The sequence below is a fragment of the Trichoplax adhaerens genome, genomic scaffold (assembly GCF_000150275.1).
Source record: "Trichoplax adhaerens TRIADscaffold_12 genomic scaffold, whole genome shotgun sequence".
Lineage (NCBI taxonomy): Eukaryota > Metazoa > Placozoa > Uniplacotomia > Trichoplacea > Trichoplacidae > Trichoplax > Trichoplax adhaerens.
The window spans coordinates 339,788-363,202 of NW_002060954.1; the positions used below are offsets into that span (position 1 = coordinate 339,788).

At 31.9% G+C, this 23,415-nt stretch overlaps 4 protein-coding genes across 4 annotated transcripts; 1 reads left to right on the forward strand and 3 right to left on the reverse strand.

Annotated features, from left to right (window-relative positions):
* Window positions 1-901: 901 nt before the first annotated feature.
* TRIADDRAFT_59710 (uncharacterized protein) lies at window positions 902-7,795 on the reverse strand (the record flags this gene model as incomplete). The annotated part of the gene is made up of 14 exons (XM_002115823.1): window positions 902-1,128; window positions 1,237-1,277; window positions 2,494-2,678; window positions 3,170-3,334; window positions 3,664-3,722; window positions 5,665-5,763; window positions 5,862-5,926; window positions 6,109-6,232; window positions 6,298-6,354; window positions 6,476-6,595; window positions 6,728-6,797; window positions 7,067-7,089; window positions 7,451-7,509; window positions 7,704-7,795. The coding sequence occupies 14 exons, from the start codon at window positions 7,793-7,795 to the stop codon at window positions 902-904; spliced, it is 1,386 nt and encodes a 461-aa protein (XP_002115859.1).
* A 1,059-nt stretch (window positions 7,796-8,854) lies between these two features.
* TRIADDRAFT_59711 (uncharacterized protein) lies at window positions 8,855-9,904 on the forward strand (the record flags this gene model as incomplete). The annotated part of the gene is made up of 1 exon (XM_002115689.1): window positions 8,855-9,904. One exon carries the CDS (start codon window positions 8,855-8,857, stop codon window positions 9,902-9,904), a length of 1,050 nt encoding a protein of 349 aa, XP_002115725.1.
* A 2,147-nt stretch (window positions 9,905-12,051) lies between these two features.
* TRIADDRAFT_59712 (uncharacterized protein) lies at window positions 12,052-17,732 on the reverse strand (the record flags this gene model as incomplete). Its single annotated transcript, XM_002115824.1, has 5 exons — window positions 12,052-12,162; window positions 12,548-12,639; window positions 12,860-12,958; window positions 13,590-14,762; window positions 17,480-17,732. The coding sequence occupies 5 exons, from the start codon at window positions 17,730-17,732 to the stop codon at window positions 12,052-12,054; spliced, it is 1,728 nt and encodes a 575-aa protein (XP_002115860.1).
* Window positions 17,733-21,212: 3,480 nt separating this feature from the next.
* On the reverse strand, window positions 21,213-22,355 carry TRIADDRAFT_59713 (uncharacterized protein; the record flags this gene model as incomplete). Its single annotated transcript, XM_002115825.1, has 2 exons — window positions 21,213-22,089; window positions 22,246-22,355. 2 exons carry the CDS (start codon window positions 22,353-22,355, stop codon window positions 21,213-21,215), a joined length of 987 nt encoding a protein of 328 aa, XP_002115861.1.
* Between the last annotated feature and the right edge of the window lie 1,060 nt (window positions 22,356-23,415).

Genomic DNA, 23,415 nt, shown 5'->3' on the forward strand with positions numbered 1-23,415 from the left:
TGATCAAATTTCTTGTAAAATACAAGGAAGTTTAAGTAAGGTTAATATAAATGCGAAACATAATAAGATCAAAGATGAATGAAGCAACTTCGCAGGTTTCAAGAAGGATAATTGCCGTGATAATTTTACAAACATAAACCACGAACGTTGTAATTTTATCTTTAGGATCCTTAATCATTGCTATTTCATCGACAGTCAAAAGTTTTACAAGCCTAGAATATATCGAAAGCACACAAATAAAAATCTTATAAGACTAGTAAGATGCTAGAACGTATTTTAACTTACTGCAGTTAGTAATCTCCATAATATTCTATCTACGAAGTTATTACTATTGATTATATTCCGGAAAATTTACTGTCTAATACTAACTTCTTTAACAGACCGTCATTTAAACACTTAGGGTTAGAAGACGCAAGAATCTCCGATATATTACAGCGGAAATATAGTAGGCACTCATCTACCTATAATACCGTAAGAAGTATAACAGTTTTGATCGATACATCATTCATACATAATTGTAAAAACACAGAAGTTGCGCAGCATTAATAATATAAGCTTAATTCTATTGATGTTAAGAAATTTTTAATAACTAGAGGTAAGCGTGCTTACGAGTTTGTTCATTTTTAAGTAATCAGCTGATATTATAATCGGGATAACGTTTTTTCTTGCTATGAAAAGTTAAAGTTAGTACTACCGCAAAAAATTCTGCAATTTAAATACATCACCAAAGTAAATGCATGAGCGTGCAGTAGGGTGACCACTGCATCCAAATTACATGCTATCTGTACTGTACTTATTGAAAGATTGATTAAGAGTTAAATTTATTTCTAAGACATTATAGTAGCTAACACTTACATACACTTTAACACAATATATACTGTACAGTGTGACGCAAATTAGCTTATAAAAATATACCTAATTTGGGTTTCTCTGTGATTTTTGATTGATCGCTGTTAGCATCCTTATCGTTACTCTTTACGTACTCCATTAACCAACGGAATATTTTGATATCGCAGTGAACTGAAATATCGATATCATCTGGGGAAGATATATCATGCGGTAGGCACTCAGCAAAGTACTGCATTTCCTTAACCAGTAATTCGCGAGGGCAAATGAAGTCCTTGGTTACTATATATTGTTATTAAAATTACTATTAAAATAAACAAATGATGATAACTCAACTTTGTAAATGTAAAACTCTAATTATAATTGCGAAAAGTAATTTAGTTTTCTTACTCTGGTTTGCATCGTCGTATACATGAATTACAATAGGATGTCTGTAAAGGAGTTGAAAGATATAAGTAAATTATAATTTAATTTAGATAACAAGATTGTACGTGAGCAATACGTACTATCAGGTATTTATTTGCTATACGTATATATGCACTATCAAGAAGGCTAAGCTATGTCAGTATGTGATAAAGTATCTTCTCAAAAATACAACAAGAACTACAGTTTCTTGTAAACTTTACTTTATTACATGATATTAGGTTCGTCTTGCAACTACCAAGGACTATCTAGCTGCAATCAGACTATCTCTAGACTATCTAAATTATTATAGTAAAATTCACGATTTATATACAATTCGTTACCCAATGGTTTTTCTTCAAATACAATCATATCTTACCAATTAAGTTACAAGATCATATCTAAATTTACTAACGCGCTTCTAATTAAAGCGTCCCAATACAAACCTCACAGTACTAATATACTTGAGGCAATTTATTATCTTAGATCCTAATATAAACATTTCGCTATAATTATAATCGCTACAATATGTATTGTAAACGTCTTCTACAAATACACACTTGCTACAATCTTACAATCTAACGTATAATTCAAACTATTCTCGTACAATCTTGGATCGTAATCTAAGTTATTTTTTGGGGCTGCACTACATAGTAATAACAAACTCTGTATTTTTCTTGCCATTAGCTGCAATATAGCCACTACTTCGGTCATTAAGAACGAAAAAGATCAATTAGAATTCTCGATTATGTCCTATGTATTGCTTGGCATGCAGAAACAACGAGTGACAACAAAAATAGAATAGGAAGGAAAGCCGAAATTTAAGTTTTCGTTTATACTTTACTGTGTAATCAACAGACGCTATAACACACGAAGAAATATTGATACTACCGCAACGATATTTCATGCTAAATGAAGTTAATACAGATTGGCATCTCTTGTCGGCAACGACTTAGTGTGGGTTTAGTGATTGAGTTTAATCACGACGATGGCGATGTTACTGTTAAATATTACGTGGTGCATTTATGATATTAATTTTTTATATTTATTACAACAAAGAATTGTTCGACTGAAGGAGTCTCTGGCCATGTATTCGAATGTAAATTATATTTTATGGCTTCTTGAGAATAAGATCGGATTTATAGCAACTGTATCAGTGGTCAGTTTCTATAAAAACTCAAATGGGCAAATATAGCAAAACGTTAAATTATATTACTTATTGTTCTGTGAGCGAGTCGTGCTGACCTGTACACTCGTGTTTCAATCTCTTTAGCTGAATTTCTTCTAGCAATCTGATTACTCTCGAACCCAATGCAAGAACTTGATTGGAATTTTTCCTTATCATTTAATTTGCATCTTAACGCAGTCTCTTTAGCATTCTTATATTGCAAGGATGTACGATTCATTTGTCTCCATTCGGCTAAAAACTGCTATAAACAATAATTCACAAATAAATACCATTTTTATCTATCAAAATATGGGTGAGGTAATAAGCTATTGATAGGAAGTATACACGTATAATGAGAATGAATTAAAAATGAAATTGATTATGCCCAAGGAACAGGTCTGTGTTAGAATCCAATTTGATATTCAGATACTAGCGAAGTGAGAATATCTGATATGCTGTAAGTGATAACCTATACTACTCACTGGTTGCCATGTTCAGTCAGTTATCTGTGCATTGTTCCAAAGTATAGGAAGAGCAATGCAACAGAATAATTTAGCAAATCCGAAGCTAATTACATAATAAGAGACCGTTACTAACATTAAGCCATAATGAGGTTAAAACGATGTATGTACGAAGCAGATATAGAGTAGTTGCTGCATCAGAGATAGCGCAATTTAGGAATCATAATTACGATGCTAAACTGTGCATTTTATAATGAAAATCATCTAATCTAAACTAAAATAAAATACCAACCGAATCTCGCGGTGCTTCCAAAGCAGAAGATATTTCTATAACAGGCAATGAACTTGCATGATCAATGTTGTGTTCTTCTGTCAACATTAATAACCTGCCTAACATTAGTTCACTTGCTAGTTGATCAATAAATTTCGATTTTCGATTCATCATGGTTTCGTAACCCTTTAGAAACGAAAGCACAGAGCTGAGCAGTTGGTAAATAACTAAAATTTAAAGCCCATGATGTACAGTATGGTAATTTTCGCTACAAGTTGATTTTGAGCTTTCTTTATTCCATTATTAGATACGCATACAGTATACGGCACTGTATTATACTGTATATAATTAATTAATTAACTGCATGATATTGATAGTGTACTGTACTGTACAGTGTACCGTATACAGACGTGTCAGGATATATTGTCCAGCTCTTCCAATGCCCAATTGCCCATCTCTTTCTCAGACAGACGGACGAGGCTGAATGTTTCAGTTTTTTAGCGTCACTGACTGACCTGAAATGCGGCAGCGCTAGGCATTCGAAGTTTTTTAGCTATTAAACTTGAAAAGTAACCTGACCCAGAAGTTGATAATACTAAAATGTAATTAATTTAGATTCTCACAGTTGATAAATTAAACTGCAGGTCGGTGTTTTTACGCAGGGTTCAGATTTATGATAGGAGCTCCTAATACCCTGTAAATGCCTGCTAATTAACTATAGCTATAATAGCTAGCATGAAAAAATTTAAAATTTAATATTATTTTTCTTGTATAGTACAGTAATTAAGCATTAAATTTAAAGTTTATTGGAACGTTTTTTTATTGTATCTAATTAGATACAATAAAAAAGAACGTTCAAATTCACAATAGCTAAGATATATTACATTTACCTGGATAAACTCAGATTTTTCATGACCACGAATTAGCATGATATATACTGTATATAAATAGGCAATACGGTATAATAATCCAATAACAATTTAAATTCAATAGCTTAATTTATTAACTGTGAGAATCTAAATTAATCACATTTTAGTATTATCAACTTCTGGGTCAGATTGCTTTTCAAATTTAATAAGCTAAAAATCGTCGGATGCCTAGTGCTACCACATTTTAGGTCAGTTGTACTTTACTGCAGAGATACAGACTCTAATTAATTATACTGTACGTCCTGTATACTCGTATATTATTAGACTGCCTGCAATGCTCGCTCTAGATATATCAAAGATCAGATTTTTCTTTGATATTATCATTATAATATCAAGCGCAGTTCCTATCAGGATACTTTCGAGACGATGCACACTGTACTACAGTACTCATTGTGTGCAACGAAGTGTCTTCTGGTCCGAGAAGTACTGTGCAGCACTATATTATCCTTAATAGTTCATGGCCTAAAGCTGTCAGATAGTGTCTCAACGTGATTCTCACGATAGTATAACTGTTATCATCGCGATGAGAACATGTAGGCTGGTAGTAGATAGTAGATAACAAAGTTTGTTATCTAATATTGGATAACTGACATCACTAGGACACACACGGCTATAAAAACAAACAATACTATTTACGTATACCGTCTCAGTAATATACAAAGTTTTTCTCAATTTATGAGTGCTCGCTTTTCGTAGGTCTATGGAATGCCCATGCCTGAATAGCAGATCACTTTTACACATGATTGTATTTTTGATAAGAATCTAATATTTTGACTTATAATTAATTCACTCAGACAAGTTTAGTTGGATGTAGCATTTGATTCATTCAATGACATGAATCCACACTGATCGCGCCTCCAGTACTAATGCATAATTCCTATATTCCAAAAAAACATTTATGAGAGTAAAATTGTAATTTCCTGTTATATAGTAATACAAGTTAATTTATGTAGCCTTTCTGATTTTGATGACATATTCACCTAAATTTTAAAATATGTCACAAACGCTACGTCACAGTTAACACATGAGGAAAATTTTTTATGCCCTTTACAATCTACAGCACCAAGAACTTATATTATTGTTATTCTAGTTGTTATGCAAGGCTTTACAAGTACTGTAGTAAGTGCTATCACCAGTGCTATTTACTAAACTTACTACCCAGTAGGTTTAGTTCCTGTTAATACCGTAGTTTCTACATTAAACTCTATTAACTCGCGAACTACATGTTTTCATTTGTAGATCAGATAACTTTATTTTTCTATTAATATACTTGAAATAATTCGTAAAAATTAGGTATTTACAATTCGATCAACAATTCTAATTAAGAACAAGTACGACTAAACTACGAGCGTTAGTTCTGGAATAGGATGTCAAAACCACGCCATCGATTATAATATGTAGAAGTCAGCGAGATGAATGACATAATTAAACTTTTTCTACCAAACTTTCAGTGTCAATAGATTAGCACTGTAAGTCTGTGACCAGTACCAAATTCCGTGTAGAGGAATTCTTTATATTTTTCTCATTGTCAGATGTTTCGCTAGCACTGTACGTATCGTGACTCATCGTTTCTTCATAACGATTTACTTTCTAACATCTTTGCTGCATCGTCCTTACATGAGGGATCAGGTATATCTTTATATGAAGTATCTAAATCGGATTCTGCTGGTATAATACGATTTACATCTAAATCAAGACAGAAGATTCATACGAACTATAAATTATGGAAGCGACAGTTTGATTATTGTCAATTTTATTTTTAACACTTACGACAACGTCATTACCTTCTTTCTCAGACTTATCGGCATCAGCGGAGGCTTCTTGTAAACAACAATCACTCGCGTTCGATCTATTTTGATTGTTTTAATTTCCAAGTTGATTATCAAAGTTATACCACGATAAAGATTAAGTTAGTTAATTACTTAAAAAATACTTTTAGATATATTTACAGTATAATTACGTAACTAAATCACGATATTTTAAGTTCTATTGCTTTCAATAGCTTAACACAATGTTATGGTAATATCTAACATCGACATGTTTTTGTCTTCTGAAAACTTCCATTCCTTAGTATTTTCATTATCTGATGCGGGAACACTGGCGGACTCTTCTTTATTTTCCAATACGAATAAATTTGTAGTATTTTCACTGTCCGCTGGTAAAATGATTAAAAATATCTTGTAACTCTTTTATCATATTATGGAACCAATTCGTACTTACAATCATTGCTTTCACCATCGGAACCAATCGTAAAGGAGACTTGACTCTTACTGACATCTATATAGTAGAAGATATATTGATTATCATCAAAAAATATGAAAGAAGGTAAAGCTACGGAATATAAATGAACAATAATATATAGTCTAAGTATTGAGTCAAAACAGTTTAAATATGCCACCTTGACTTGGGCAGATTTTCTTTGGCGTAGGCTCTTGGTCATCAGCTTGAATACTTCCTTCATTGCCTTCAACTACGAAACTATCATTGTAATTCAGTGAAATTGAACTACTATTTATATCTGTAAGAATTAGAATATACACGGTTTAAAATCCTTTTATCTAGTAAAGCAATGTAGACGTTTAGGCTATTCAGCGTACGAAATATAGTAGAACCTTAAGACAATCTATTAACAGTTGCGCATCGATTTTACCTGAAACTTCATCATCAAATCTGTCTCTTTTGTCTCCAACAGCCAGAGCTTCATCCTTGTTTAAAGTTGTCTGTTAACATACGAGTATATGGAAATAGTTTACTGTTAGTAGTTAAGTTAATCTACAATTCAGTTGTAGAAAGAGCATCAATATTCACAATGCTCGTATAACGATTCCAAGAAATGGATTCGAAAGTAAATACATTACTGTACAGTATAAAACCAAGTCTGTGCTCAACTAAGTACAAAATATATTATTACGCACTTGTATAAATAACCATTAGATCATTTGTGAAATATCATTAAATTAATATTACAAAACAAGGGTTTGTACTGTACCTGGTTCGGTTTGGGTTCAGTAACTATTAAGAAAATATTCAAAAATTATTTTAGGTAATGACTGATAGGATTCATTACTCGTACAAATTATAATAATAAAATCGTGATAAAGCTATGCTAATTAACAGTGAAATATATTTATTATACTATCTACAAAGTTATCATTATTTGAATAACATCCGACTAGTGATACTTTGCGTATTTGTACTGTCTAGACTCTTAAACATACTGTACTATAATACTTATATCATTACATCATTATTTATTATTAATTTTATTTTATCATACGAATACTGTATTTGAAAGTCGAATAGCTATAAACGTGTATAGTGTACTGTACTGTGTTTTCCCTTGTCGACACGTCTTCTTATCTACAATGCTTACTAGGGACCCATTTATATGTCTTAAGAGAGCATCCCTTAACATCAACCCATTTCTTTTCCCTATAATAAGTTAATAATACGATTTAAAATAAGTAATCCTAAATAAATCTAACTGATAAATCTAAATCTTATTTTATCAATTAATGAATGAACAAAGAGCGGCATTTATAGAATAGCATTCCAGCATTTTCGGAAATATTCCACGGGCACGCTAGTAACGATTACTGTAATAGCCATGGGGAAAGAAAGCTTACCATTTCCTGACTTTGTCAATTGCGGTTAATATTCTCTTTACATCTTCTTTAGCTCGACTACGAGTTTCCAGCCGTAGAAATCCACGAGGCATTACGATAGTAATTGTCGATGATTATATTTATTTATTTCAATTTTTTACAAACTTATGTTAGAACACACAAAATCTATGAAGAACTGTACTGTACAGTACTGTCACTGAGAAAAAACTATGGTGTACAGTACAGTACACTATGTACAGTAAGTGTGCATACAGTACAGTACAGTACAGTACAGTGTCATTACGTATTGTGCTGTACAGTACAGTGGATCAGACGGTGGAGACCTCTACCTCTACAGTAACAGTGTATCGTTTCAGATATACGTTTCAGTTAAAATGACCAGCACTACATTAAACATTAAACATTATATTATCAACAACGCTGGCCTTGCCTCCCAGCATGTTTTTCAGTATACAGTACAGTACCTTTTTACCTAATTAGAGGCGGGATTTGTTTCAAACGTACAGTACAGTATCATGTTTTCTACAGTACAGTGCTGTACAGTACACTGTACAGTACTGTACAGTAGAGTATGGACAACTGTACTGTACAGTAGTTTGGGACAGGGATACTGTACTGTACAGTGTACAGTACTGTAGCCTCTTTCCCTACTACTGTACAGCACTAGTGCTGTACTGTACAGTACAGTACAGTACTACAGTATTACAAAGGGTAAACTGTACAGTACTCCACTGAACTGTACACTGTACAGTTTTACCGTAGCATTAAACGTGCTTTGCGTTACGGTACCGACTCGTAATACAGTATTATCTACTGTTGATACAGTACAGTACAGTACAGTATGCCTCCCGTTACTTTACTGAACCCTACCGCAATCAGAAGACTACAGTACAGTACAGTATGCAAAAATTCTATTCTGCGGACGGTAACATACATACTGTACGGTACTGTACTGTGCTCGTATTATACAGTATATACAAAACATAAGATCGATCAATTTTATTTTAGAAATTAGAAATTAGAAATTATAGTTATCAGTGCATTTATTTATTTGTTAGTTATTTGTATCACTGTACTGTACTGCACAGTATTACGCACTATCTATATTTCAAGTTTCCTATATAGCATATAGTACAGCAAATTCATGAAGGATGAGCCGATGGCGTGGGGAAGACGCGCAATATGAGCATCAATTCCTAGTACGATTGCCACCTGAGGTCGCTAAAGAAGTTAGAGATAGCATTAATGCCAATTCTTACAAGAGGAAGCCATTATCAATAGATTTTTCTGATGATTGCCGCCGTGCGGTCATCGAGTATGGTCATGATAAATTATATGGTAAAATGTACGATTTGCCGTGCATAATTGAAAGTCAAAAGACAGTTGACAGAAAAACTTTTTACAAATCAGCTGATGTTAGTCAATTACTAATATGTAAAGAAGATGCTAGTAGCGACGAGGACATTATAGATGTTAGTTCAATGACTAAAGGAGGAAAAATTTTAAATAGGAAGGAGCTCAAGAAATATGCTATTATTCATGGCATTTCACCACCTTTAAAAAATGTTCGAAAAAGAAGATTTCGTAAAACTGCAAAAAAGAAATATGCTCACTCTATTGAAGTTGAAAGGGAATTACGCAGATTGTTTAAAGAAGATGTAGCTGCAGTGAAAGTTTCGTATGAAGTTGTAAAGGTCGAAGAAAAAATTGATGATGGGAGAAGTGAAATTTCTGAGCTGGATGGCCTTGACTCAACTGGACCTACGTCTGTGGTTACCAATGTTATATCTACGACAGGGAGCCCCTACGTCGATGAAATAAATGATGTCAATGACACAGAGATTATGAAAGATAAATGTGATGACGTTGCAGCGATGTTACATATGAGTGATGATGAAATAGAAGAAGATAATAAAGTGGAAACTAAAAATAACCCTTCTGAAGCAAATAGTAGAGAACACATAGATTCCACTAATAACAGTATAAGTGCTAATGAAAGGGCTGACATTGCCAACAAAATAGCGACAGTTGAGGAAGCACTTATAAGATTGCAAGCGAAAATTATAAAAGAGAGGCGCAAGATTGACGAAGTCCCCAACATTTTTCTAAAAATTCGCCTACAATCTAACCTGGAAAGTTTACTTGAACAAGAGAATGAAAAGCGCGAAGAATTACATGAGTTAAATGTAAGGTTAAATTAAATCTAAAACTTTATGCAATGCGGAATAGTATTGGCTTGTTCGATTGACTCTGCGTTCGCTGTGCCAGTAACTACTCAGTTAAAAGTACTCATACAATCACATAAGTCTACTCTCAGTTCCAAGATAAGAAATATCGTAAATATTAAACCTGTATGAATGTTTGTATGTATTCTTTGGTAGTATTTATTATTTACACCCTTGGCGCCAAATTGTAAAATATAACATGCTATAATATGCTACAGTTAATATACGCGAACTTTGGTATGAATCTCTTGTATGTAAACTCGAAAGAAAACTATCGATAATAAAATGATGTACTCTTACGTGTAAAGCCCAGTCGATAATTATAATTAATTGAAGGCGTGAGGGTGATACTTTTAATATTAGCAACTCTCTTTTAGAGAAGTGTTTGGCCTATGTTGTGCAACAAAGTTGCCAGCATGTTCTTCCATTAAAGGAATTTTACTGTAGTATTAATAATATTGAACTTCTAATGATAAGAACCCGTTGAGATGTACGGAATTATCTATGGATAAAAATTATTTTGTAATCTCTGTAATATTACAGTAGGCGAAATTAGTAATCACGAGCCCGCCTCACTTGGAAGCGAACAGATTTGGTGGCTGACGAATCAGTCAGTCAATATAGTGCGCTATAGTCTCGATCAGATTATCTTAATAATACAGTATTGTAAAGAAACATGTATTGCGTCAGAATGTTCGACTAGTCTATTATATTATATCATATCATATATTAAAAAAATTGTAATATCGGGAGCGTGTGATATTCCTACAAATATACTCTAGATTTGGTGGCTGATGAATCAGTCAATGTAGTGCGCTATAGTCTCGATCAGATTATCTTAATAATACAGTATTGTAAAGAAATATGTATTACGTGAGAGTCTTCGACTAGTCTATTATATTATATCATATCATATCATATATTAAAAAAATTGTAATATCGGGAGCGTGTGATATTCCTACAAATATACTCTAGATATTGTGATTCATTGCATTACGAGATTTTTCGTACATGCTGAACTTATTGTACTAAGCGGTACTCCTTGTCTCATTCAGTGTATTATCGTTACCCACACTTGTACTTTTCTCCGCGAGAGGAGATTTATTAAGAGTGTAAACAGATTAGGTTAAATCTCTGCTGATATACGTATTTTGCTGTAATAGTTCCTAACCTTAACACTCTACTACAGATCGATAATTCTGGTATTTATTTATCATATACGTATTTACAGGGTATTAATATGCACTGTATGCTATACAGCAAGGTATTAGAAACATCAGTATTATAAATATTTTATGCTAATAGCCTTGATTAGTTACGGTTGTTTTGCCGCCATTAAACTGCTACATCTACCAGTGAACATGTTTGCATCCCAGATAATTCTACTTGATTACATATTACGCACAGCATTTTAGCGTTCGTACATATTCACCATCACGTTTTATTTGCTCGGTTTATCTAAGTTTTCTAACTAGGATTCTATATCTTCGTTAATTCAATTTATACTAGTTATGACAAAAAAAGTTATAAATTCTTAAGCTGTACTTATTGTTGCAATAAACGATTGCTAAACAGTGAGTGTATTAAAGTTAAAGCAGGTTATATTATACGATCGTACGATATTATCTGCAATTTTTTATAATTAAGATTTATAGAAATTCAATAAGAATCCTTATGACATGCTCGAATCTTAGTAGATATTAAATACTTATGGACCGTGATGGGAACTCACGTCAGAACGTTTAATTAAATGTGGCTTGGATTCCCTAATGCTAGCGCCTGCATACATAATACAGCGCTTGTAATTTATATATAGTGAAAAAAACATAAATATTACGAAGACTGAGCGTATAGGACGCAATGATTTTATATATGATCAGCTGGTACGGTACTATGCGCGTCTATAATGTTATACCATACGTATATTCAGGTCTGATATGGACATATTGGTTAGTAACTGCTCACTTAAATTTACAGATAGTATCCCGCAAACGTTAATGAACAATTTCAGTATCGGCATAAAGTAGGCTAGGGATTTAATCGATATTTGACAATATTAAGTATCTGATATTGATACAACAATACCGGATTGTTAATATGATCATACACCATGCTCGTGTTTTTTATATATTTGCTATATCTGTATCTTTCCATTGTACAGTATTTGGCAGAGAGTCTATCTGATCAGGACTAAGACGCCCAATAAGCCAATAAGTTTCCATGGTTCCCTTACCCTATTAAAGATAATTTAAATTTAGTAAGATACGTTACACTAGCTTCTTAGTTGCTGCCAGAAACTTATTGAAACTTATATGTTGGAATTAATATAATACGAAAATTTTAGTTCATGTTTAATATTAAATATATTTTGTCATATAATCAAAGAAATTAAGTAGTTACAGTAGGCAATATCTTAGCACTACAGTAGCATGTTAAAAAGCATACTATCAATTACAGTACACTATATCTTCGTTACACGGCACGCATTGATGCAAGTTAAGTGTATGGATAAGTATAGCTTTATCATAAGTGTTGTAAATCGTTGATAATAATCAAAGTGAAAACAATTATTATTTTGGGCCATAATAGACCAATTAAGAATAACATTATATTATATACCTTGAGTTCCACAGTTCCACGATACTCGACTTCAAAACCACCAAAGATCGTTAGTAATTCATACGATTCCTTACTAATGTGAATTTGATTAGCTGCAGGAAGGATAAGTTTTAAATTTAATTAATACAATGCAACAATGGCAGATAATGCAACTGTGCTGAGTTATCTCTAAAGTCGCATTGTTCTGGACCAATACATGGTACTCAAATTATGAGACTTATTATAATGCTTCTTATTTATTGAACTACAGTACTGCGTAATAAGCGAATAAATTTTTATAGTGACATCGGCACTAGTCTATTTGTCACTTACGAGCTCCAGTGGTTTCTAGTCTAGCTGCTGTATTAACTGCATCTCCAAAGAGACAGTACCTTGGCATCTTTGTTCCTACTACACCGGCCATGCACGGTCCTAATTATTACCAATAGGTATTAGAGTTGAAATTATATTTTTAAGTCGATACTTCGAAGATTAAAAACATAAAGAGTGTCTTATCTATTAATTCAATAGGTGAAATTCTTTCTGAATACTAATTACAAGATATTGTACTATATAAATAGTTGATACTGACCAACTTACGTTGGTGTCAAATAGATAATGCGAATAATATTTACATCATCCCGTATATCGTGTTGGAATGTAGACATAATCAAGATCTCCGTGTATCATTTTTGCATTATCTGTCGTTGAATTACATTACTAGATTTACACTGAAGGCTTCTGAGTTTAGTGATTTAGATTTTTGAATGAATTTGCAAGTTACATAAGATTGATTGTAATTTGAACACTTTACTACTTATAATAAGAACAATCTAACACGTAGGAAATGCAAACCTTCACTATATTATTAATATACTTACTCGTATAGATATCTAATAGCTAAATACATATTTTATTGACATGCCTGAATGAATACCAATCCTTAGTTGCAATCTGTAACTCGGCATATGAGGCACGCCGAACTGTTCGATGTCTTTCCTTAAATGAATTGCCATTTTGGCTATCTCGAACACGTGTTTCCGTCCATTTCGTAACGGCACACCTGATGCAACCATGTAAGCATCTCCAATAGTTTCAACTTTATAAACATTATAAAGCTCCGTAGTGTTATCAAAATTTAGATAGAGAGCGTTTAGTAATTCAATAACTTGTAAGGGTGTACTGCGCGAGGATAGTTGAGTAAAACCAACAATGTCACTAAAAAAAATGGTAACTTGATCAAAATACTCTGCAGTAGCAGAGTCAGTTTGCTTAAGTTCTTTTGCCACTGTTCTCGGTAGCATCCTGTATAGAAGTGAGTTAGCTCGTTCACGTTCAAATTTCAGCAGATCAGTTTTCTGGACCACATCCTCGGCAAATCTTTCAATTGATCGGACCAAATTTATCATAAGTTTAAATAACAGCGGACAAATACAAAAAATTAGAAAGAGGAGACAAATAGCGATAATAACATCAGTATTCTCCAGGCGAATGTCTTTTTCAAGATAGCCTTGTATTGATGTTGAGAGTCTTTTATGCACTGTATTTTCAATATTAATATAAGCAGTGTTCAATTGAAACCACCACATAAGCGGATTTCGATTATGGATTGTTTTGTTACTTACAATTTCTGCTTTCATCTTGTTCAGTGTTATTAATAAAGAGGGATAAGATTCTAACGCAGAATTAAGATAATCATTAATTTGAGAAGCAAAAATCTTAGACGTTTTTAAGAAAGCCGAATTTAGTGAATCGGCTTTAATATATTGTTTCAAGTCCGTTTCCGTGAAATAACCTAAGTAATAATGTAGTACTCCTAATTCTCGAACTATTGATGCTTCTTCTTTACTTGAAGCTAACATTTTAAATCCAACATATAATTTCCAAACATTAGAATTTCTCGATGCTGGAGCTAATTTTAATAGATACTCGATCAACGGTTTGATAATGCTTTCGTAAAAATAAATTTCGTCCAAAATGAATTTTCGTATAGCAGATGAAGTTGTGATTATTTTATTGCTGGTTTTTCGATGATTTTGTATGTGAGTGAGAAGTTGTGATCTAGTAAGTAAAAAATTTGGTACGATAATTGTATTGGGCAGTGGCCATATCTGTAATTTATCTATCCAAGAATCTGTGCTATTGTAAGCTTTTAAAATACTTTCCAGAGTTGTAATATTTCCAATTCCTAATATTCTTTGTCCTCTTTCATTTTGCAGGCTATGAATGAGTTGAGCTACATTTAACAGATAATTTAATTGCAATTACGATTAACCTGTCTAAAAGGCGATACACATAAATCTTAGCTTATATGCATAGTATTGGGAACGATTTAAATTGGACGAAAGGTGTGTTTTCATATATGGAATATTAATTATATTCATTAAAAGAATAGATACAACCTTAAATCGGCTTTATGAAGCCTTCACTACTGTTTCTGCGTATTCATATAATCATTTAAAAATCTATCTTTTTTGAGTACCAATTACGATCTATTAATTATAATTTATGCTTTTGCAATATTTGCTTAATACTATGAATTTGTGGTAAACTCAATTGGTAGCATTCTTTGATATAAATTGACAGCTAGATATATTTTTAAAATAAGTATTTGGGGGAATGTCAATTCTACTAGTTATTACCGTTGTAGTCAGAATATTTGAAAGTCAATGACGACATTTATAATATGAAACTTTAGTTAAATGATAGATAACCATTCTTTAAATTTAATTACAATAGCAAGTTACTAGCCATTGCTGAAATGCAGCGGATTTTATGTTTTGAAAAATAGGCGAATCATACAATTAGAATTATAGCGCTTTTAAATCAAATGTTGATTACTAAATGATGCTTATAGAATCCCCCAAAAATAAAAATTGTCGCTTATAACTGTGACTAGTAAATGATGACCAATCTTTGATATCAACATTTAAACTAAATCTTTAAATCTCTTATTAAAGATATTTTTATCACGTAGAATTTTTTATCTTATTGTTAAAATTACCATTAAACAATAATATAGGAACACAGACTATATTCTCTCATGAATTGCTACTTAAATATTAGTCTAGATGGAAAATAAAATTTGACATCTTAATATTTACTGCTTTATTTTTTTACTGGAATAGGTTTAATGCGGTTTGTAAGTGCTTATAACGTAATTATTACTATTCTGAATAGTCTAAGCATCACATTTCGCTGTGTAAAGCGTTAATGTCCTGTATTATTAATATCGAAACATTATAAATCTATGGACATTTTGGTGTATCACTGAATACATTATTACTCTGATAAAAATTTAAACATCCTTAGTGATAATCCTGTCCGGTTAATTTTGATGGAATAAAATTTGAAAGTTTTTGATTCTAAAGTTTTACATTGTCAAGTAAATTTAAGAAATTGTAGTTATACTGTTTAAATTAATTGTATAATATCATAGCTACAGCAAGAATGAAATTAATGTTTTTTGTTCAGTTGATTTCTATATAGAAAATTTTTACGGTACCGTACCTTTTGTATGGGTTTAGTTATTATGAGATCAGATATAAATTGGGAAGCTAAAACAAATTATCTGATACAACTATAAATGTACTGTATATAATTGATTGTAAATACAAATGAAATTTTGGGATGGCTCTTTTCACTAGACTTTTGTTTTAAATTTGTTTGATATTGATTTGCGAATTATCGTGGATTTCTAAATTTTAAAAGTTTCAACCTGGATACGAATAACTATTATTTATTGAACAAATTTGAATGCATTGTAAGTAATTCTGTGTTGGTCGATAATTATTCACTGAATATATTTACGCACATGATACTACGAAGTCTTATTGCTGTGTGTGTTAACTAAGTATTTTTTTGTATAAAATATAATTAAAAAGGAATTATTGCAGATAGTTTAGAATCTATGAATTTAACTTTAAAGGAGAAACAACTGAAGTTTATTACACTAAAATTTGTAAAATTGTAGTGTTACTAGAAGTAATTATCGGTTAATCCAAGTTAGCTCAATTTAGGCATGAAAAATATGAGAAATTAAGGGTTCAACCAGCAACGTAAGTTTTAGTGCGTAGATTTTAGTCAAATTAGTACCTTTTTGAGAATATTATGCCCGTAAGGGGAATATACTTTATACTATATATGGCTACATTGAAAATTACGATACTCTAACAATTAATAGTTAACGAAAGAGATATGCACATCCAGTTAATTTTAAGTCAACAAAATCTGCCTTCACAATAATTGCCTACAGGTTTGCATTTAAGTCACTTTTACTTAGTTCAATTTCTCTATGATTTTATAAAACAGATTTTAGGAACTATATTAATAATAAAGGTACTATAGTATACATTATTACTATACATCCAGGATAGAATATAATAAACTTTTCAAAGATTTATGATAGTGGAAATTCCGCGATGAACAATTTAGGTAGGTATTCGTACAGTGAATGAAGACTAAAATTTTGTCTGTTTCGGAGTTAGATTTATGCTGGCGGAACAGAAAACGTTTGTATTTTAGAAATGCTTTTCCATCAAGGAGTTAAAAGTGCAATCAGTTATTTATAAGATATTTTAAGTAATTTGTCAAACGAGAAACAAAATCCTTTGAAATCATTATATCAGTTGTTATTAGATATTAAGGTAACGTTAAGATCATTTTTAAACTATTAATATTTTTATTAGTCATTCTAATACACTTAACTCCTATTAGTTCGAAATGACTGACTTGTTATAGATATAATCAACTAGATACCAATTATCTTAATAAACTAAATAATAATTTCAGGTAGCGTTAGTAACAAAACTAAACAGTTACACCTATATAGAATAAATGGTATTAAACTTATAGGCATGCATCGATGCGACTGTGATGGATCAAATAATCCATTATCAATTATTATTGAGATTTTCAGTTTCAGTGCTTTCCAATTAAAGCTTCAAAACTTACCTGAACTCTCAGTTAAATTCATTTGCTCCTTTGTTTTATAACTTGCTGTTTCCTCACTTATGGAATTAACTAAGCGGATCATCGATTCAGCAATAACTCCCATAATTGGAACAGTTACTAGAAGTAACATTTTCATTAAATATTCACGTCTTCCACGTCGTGTTAAGAAGTCATCCCGAAAAAACTTTTTACTGCTTCTGGTAATTTCCTGTGAAATAGCGGATCGACTATCCTCTTCTATTTCGTAAACCATATCTAATTGCTAGATATGGTTATCTTCAGTGATAAGTTTTGAGGAATATAACTAACACCGCTGACTTAACTGAGGTATTTTTTGACTTTTCTTTATGTTGTCCTCTGCCTATATATACGTATAGTACAATATATCAGTTAATTTAAGCGAAATAACTTCGTTAAAAAGTAGATGCATGTCTGATTATACAAGAAAATCTATACGTTTATTTTACTTCTATTCTAAAATATCTATATAAGGAAAAGACTCTACGATATTATTTGTAGATATAAAGACAATTAGGCAATACGTATAAGCACACCTGCATCCATGAAAACAGGGACAAGAATAAATTATTGCAGATTGTTTCGATACCTATTATAGTGAGTATTTTATGTTATCAGGCTTTTATTAGCATTTTCTTTACTTTGACAAGGAATATTAAGTTGAAAAGAGTAGTCGTTACGGTCTAATGAGCTATTATAATTAGGCAACTGATATTAAAATAATTTAATTTATGTATTGACGAAGACATAGATAATAATGAGAATGGCCACTAATTTCAGATTAAAAGAAAATTCTTTAGGCATTTGTGACAGTGTTATATACTGTATTAGATTAGAAATATCTATGTTAGGATAATTCTGTTAGCCTATCCTTATTTAGTTAACTTCTAATTTGGATATACTGTGTTTTAATATATCACTGACTTTTTATGACAGTGACACATATACACATACTGAAATTAATAGTTATAATAGGGAATGCAAATCATCTACTTACAGTTCGAATCATTGTGATTATAACTTACTTATGGTAGATTGTAAATTATCATGGAAATGTTCTATGATAGGACATGTCGTAATCTGACTATTCTGTATTAGTAATCAGATGTCTATGTTCATAAATACTGTTGTCTGCATTAAGGGAGCAGTAGCTAAAATTAATATCTAATTCAGTAAATGATTCCAAAGTTAATCGTACTAACTATGACTCATGAACTATTGAGGAAGAGTATATAAATGCAGTATATCGCGTAATAAAGTCGATTCTCAGACTTAGTGTTTAACGTAAAATACGAGACGTCCAAGTCTTTGTGTAGTCTGCTAGTAGAGCAAAAGTGTTTCTGATAGTGCAGATATCGTTCCTTGATACGTGGTTCAATGAATTGACTTATTGATCGTACATTACGTTATCTTGTTGCAAAGCTGTTTTGTGATAGCATTGTTCACGTGACATATTTTAAAATATAGCTGTCATTCGGCTTCTTTCAATAAAATTTTAAAATAAAGTTGGAAAGAAGTGGGATAATATCGTTATAAGAATCTAGAGATACAGGATACCGCGAATGATCTCGTGCTGCAGCAGATATATGCTATTCATAAATGGTTATATCGTGTATATAGTGTATGCAAATATCATTGCAGGCGATTGATGAAGTGCATAATCAGTGTATAACGTGATTTATTTGTACCTTTTGAAACTTCTTATTTATATGTAATTTTAATACCATGTTATAGTCGTCTTCAATAAAATCGATAACGGTCTTAAATTTAACACTTCAGTAGTCATCATATAATATTAGATATCTTGATATAGTGACTGTACTATAATATGTAGTCTCATCAGTATTTAAATTGAGATGCTATTATTGATACGTGAATGAGTGTAGAAATAGTTTCACATTACTTCTATACCACAACCGTATATTTCATATTGAATGTCAATCTATTGCATTTTTTTATTATCCACAAATACAGTATATATCTTTTTCCATCTATGACTCTTGCTACAATTAAGAAAACGTATTCAAAGTCCAAATAAATTTAAAAGACTTCAAAGAATGCCATAACAAAAAATCTAAGAAATTTATTTTTCTGTGATTTCCAGTTGATTATATTATAGTCGCAGAGTTTGTAGTGTATATTTACACGGTACTATAATGAATCACCCCATGGTTCCTAATCAATAGAAATTTAAAATAGTGAATGTAATAAAATATCTATGCTATCATCTAAAAATCTAAAACAAAGGGTTCTCTAATATTAAATTAAACTAAGAACAAAAGAAATGTCACCAGCGGGTAATGAGATCAATCTTATTTTAATGACAATTTCTAAATTAACGTCCTGCTATTATTTTTATCGCTGTTCTTTTCTGAATAACATGATGAGAAATCATTAGATACATAAATCTAATAATAGCTACAGGATGTTAATTTATTGGTTTCATTTACGATTATCATAATTATAATAAATCTAAATAAATGTTTGAGAAAAAGATCGAACCAGATACGCTACGAAGCATGTTTGACCGCATGTAAACAAGTTTATAAGATGTATAAATAGATTTTTAATAGCGTAATACTTCTTTTAATGATAGCCACCAGAAAAGCCTAAAATAAATCTGAATCGGTTCACGAAAGAGTGATTTGTAAAATTAACACGGGATAAAGCTATATCAGTCCAATTGTAAAATGGGTGCTTGCTAAGAAATTCTTAAGCTAGCTAACATACTTAAATTCAGCCCCTTATAACAGTACGATAATTCAGATAGCTTGACAATTAATTTTATCAATTATATTCTATCTAAAAGATCTATTAATAAATGAAATTAAGTAGCACAATATCAGATAAGGATAGAACATCGCATTATCTTAAAATATAATAGCATTTCGTCTATTTCTTTATTTCTATCTCCCATATTAGTGATTACCATTGGTAAAAGACTTCTTATCACTAGAAACATATAATAAGTAAATTCATAATTAATTAATAATACATACTATATATAAGCCCGTCTATAGGATTTTGGTTAATTAAGTGATTACTACGAGCGTATTATGTAGCATTCAATTTTGCAAGAATTTTATTAAAAGCTTCTTTGATGTACTCGCATAGTAACTGTTTTAATAGTAAGTACATTTAAATACCGTATATCTTCAAAACTAAGTATACTTATCGTACCTAGTTTCGATTAAAAAAATTATTACATTGCACTGTATGAGACTTACTAGTTTGCTACAATCAATTACTATTTACAACATAGGCAACATCTTATCACTGTAATATCTCCCCCTTAAGAGGTACTAAAGTATGAGTTGTTTGAGTTATTCGTGCTCTCAAGGACAAAAAATAGATCATAGTTTGTGATATTCTCCGTATACAGTTATGTTAACATATCTTTAACTAAGAAAAACGTGTATGACCGAAATCAATCTAATGGTCACATCATATTACATGCAAAGGCACTTAAAACTTTGTTAGTAATGTCAGAAAAGTCCAAATCTGGACCAGGACGCAAAATGCTATCCGACCTAGACAATCAGCAGACATTACTTTGGACTCCTAGTTATATTAATCAATGTCCGAAACCAATTGGAATTTAATGATTGTTACTACTGCATAGCGTATGCAGTCATAGCGCAGGAATTGATTCTTAAAAGGAATCTTGCAACGTATAAGCTTACAGATGTATAGCATGTCTAAATGAGGTGTTAAATTAACAAGATTTTAGATAGTGCCTTTTCGCATCCATCTGCCGAGAAGCTTCGAACAATATTATACTTGCTGCAGTAGCGACATTTAAGCTCTGAATCCGATGACAGAGAGGAATTGTTATACGTTGTGTAATATCACAACATTCAGTCACAGATGCGGTAGTATTGAGTTTAAAGCCATGCGCTTCGTTTCCAATAGCCAATAAAGCTCCTGACTTGTGTGTCCAATCAATGTCGTAATAAGGAACTAATTTTTTTTCATTTGAAATATGAGAAGTGGAACGAGTATTTTGTAAGTATTGGTATTGGTCTCGCATACATTCAGCTAGATAAAAGTTCATGGATTTTAATGCCTTAGAACAACTGATTTGACCCCAAGTGATGTCGTAATAGATAGGAAGCTGAAATTGACTGCCAGAGGCTGATCTCATAACTTTTGGCTGCCAAGGATCGGCACAGCCATGAGTTAAAATAACTGAACTGCAGTTAGCGGCGGCAGCACTTCGAATGATATTGCCAAGATTTCCAGGATCTCTAACGTTATCGCAGATTAGTGTTACCGGTAAGAGTTCTTTATCACTAGCCATTGATATTTCATCGAAAGAAGATGTTTTAGGCTTAAAAAATAAAGCAGCTACCCCACGATTCGTTTGCACGGAAGTCATGGAATTTAAATACCATTTAGGAATCTTGCAGAGACACTCATCAGATATGTCAAAGATATACTCAGAAAAGTGCTCATCGAATATGTTATCATTAGAATAAAAAAAGGTATGTAATTGCAAACCCGCGTTAAAAGCTTCCTTTATAACGTTAAGACCATCTATTAAAATTATAGAAGATTTCTTGTTATTTCTGTTTAGTACGCGTTTTGCCAATCTATTATTTTGCAAAGGAGGGTGTGTAAACAGTATGTATACGTTTACAAATATTAGTAACGACTACGAATTTAGCTAAATTAAGTATCTCAAAATTTGCATCAAATTTTAATGTATGTGGTAGCTGCTAGTTCAAGGGTAGAGTTGAAAGACTTACTTGACTTTTTCTAGAGCTTCGATACTCAGTAATCGTCTCGATTCCGGGCGAATAGTTATCCGACTAAAAGTACGAGTACCACTGCACAGTATCTTGATTCCTTGCTGCATAGTACAGCACTGTACTGTATAGTACCCGGTTATGTCTTTCGATTAAAGATTGTTATAGATCATTTCTGCAGTAAACTGTGAATTACTGTTTGCCGAATTTTCATTTAACCCTATCGAACTTATCTGAGCCTATCAATCAGAATTTAATGACCAGAAGTAGAATCCTGGTAGTGAGGTACTGTACACTGTACATCATTTGTAAAAATCGTTTAAGTTGTCCTTCTATCCGTATCGCCCACGATTTTGCTAGTTTTCTATTAGAGATACAGTGAAAAGGATTTGCCAAAATTGACATTAAGTTCTGAGTATTACTGCTATAAAAGCACCCAAATTTCACAATCATATACTGCAGTAGATATATATTCTTCACATTTCAATCAGCATTGCCTCGTTTTCAAAATGCTAAATCAAGCCACCATTCTGCTGTGGCCTTCGAAAATTGTATTTCCAAACCTTATATATTGGACTTAGGTATACCTTTTAGTATTACCGCGCTGCTTCGTAAAATGAAGACGGGAATAGTAATGCTCGTAAGCGAGACAGTCTCCTTTTATGTAGTGACTATGCCTGTACCTTTTCATGGACTACTAGAAGAAAAGTTAAAGGTCCATGATCTTACTTTGTACATTTACCTAGCTGGCACAACTTATTGAACTAGTATCACAGTACTTGACGGTTATGTATGCTATGTCAAGTCATAACAAAGTATGATTGTGCAAATACAAAAAAACGGACGAAGATACGTGCTGTGAAGGCACTGAATAATAGTTGTATACCAATTGTACATAGTCAAGAAAAGCTTTTAAACGCGGATCCGGAGCTCCACTGCTGAATGGTCTGTGACTCTGTGTTATATCTTTATTCATAGTTAGTCAAGACTATCGTCATCGCAGACACATAGTCTCGTATGGACGTACGGTATGCGGTGTCTCATTGCATTTAATTAATATTATTATTGTTGCAGTCTGCAGTATAGTATTATTACAATTATCATTATTATTATTATTACACACAACAGTCTGCATCACTAGAATGGCGATGATTAGAATGAGTAGTGATC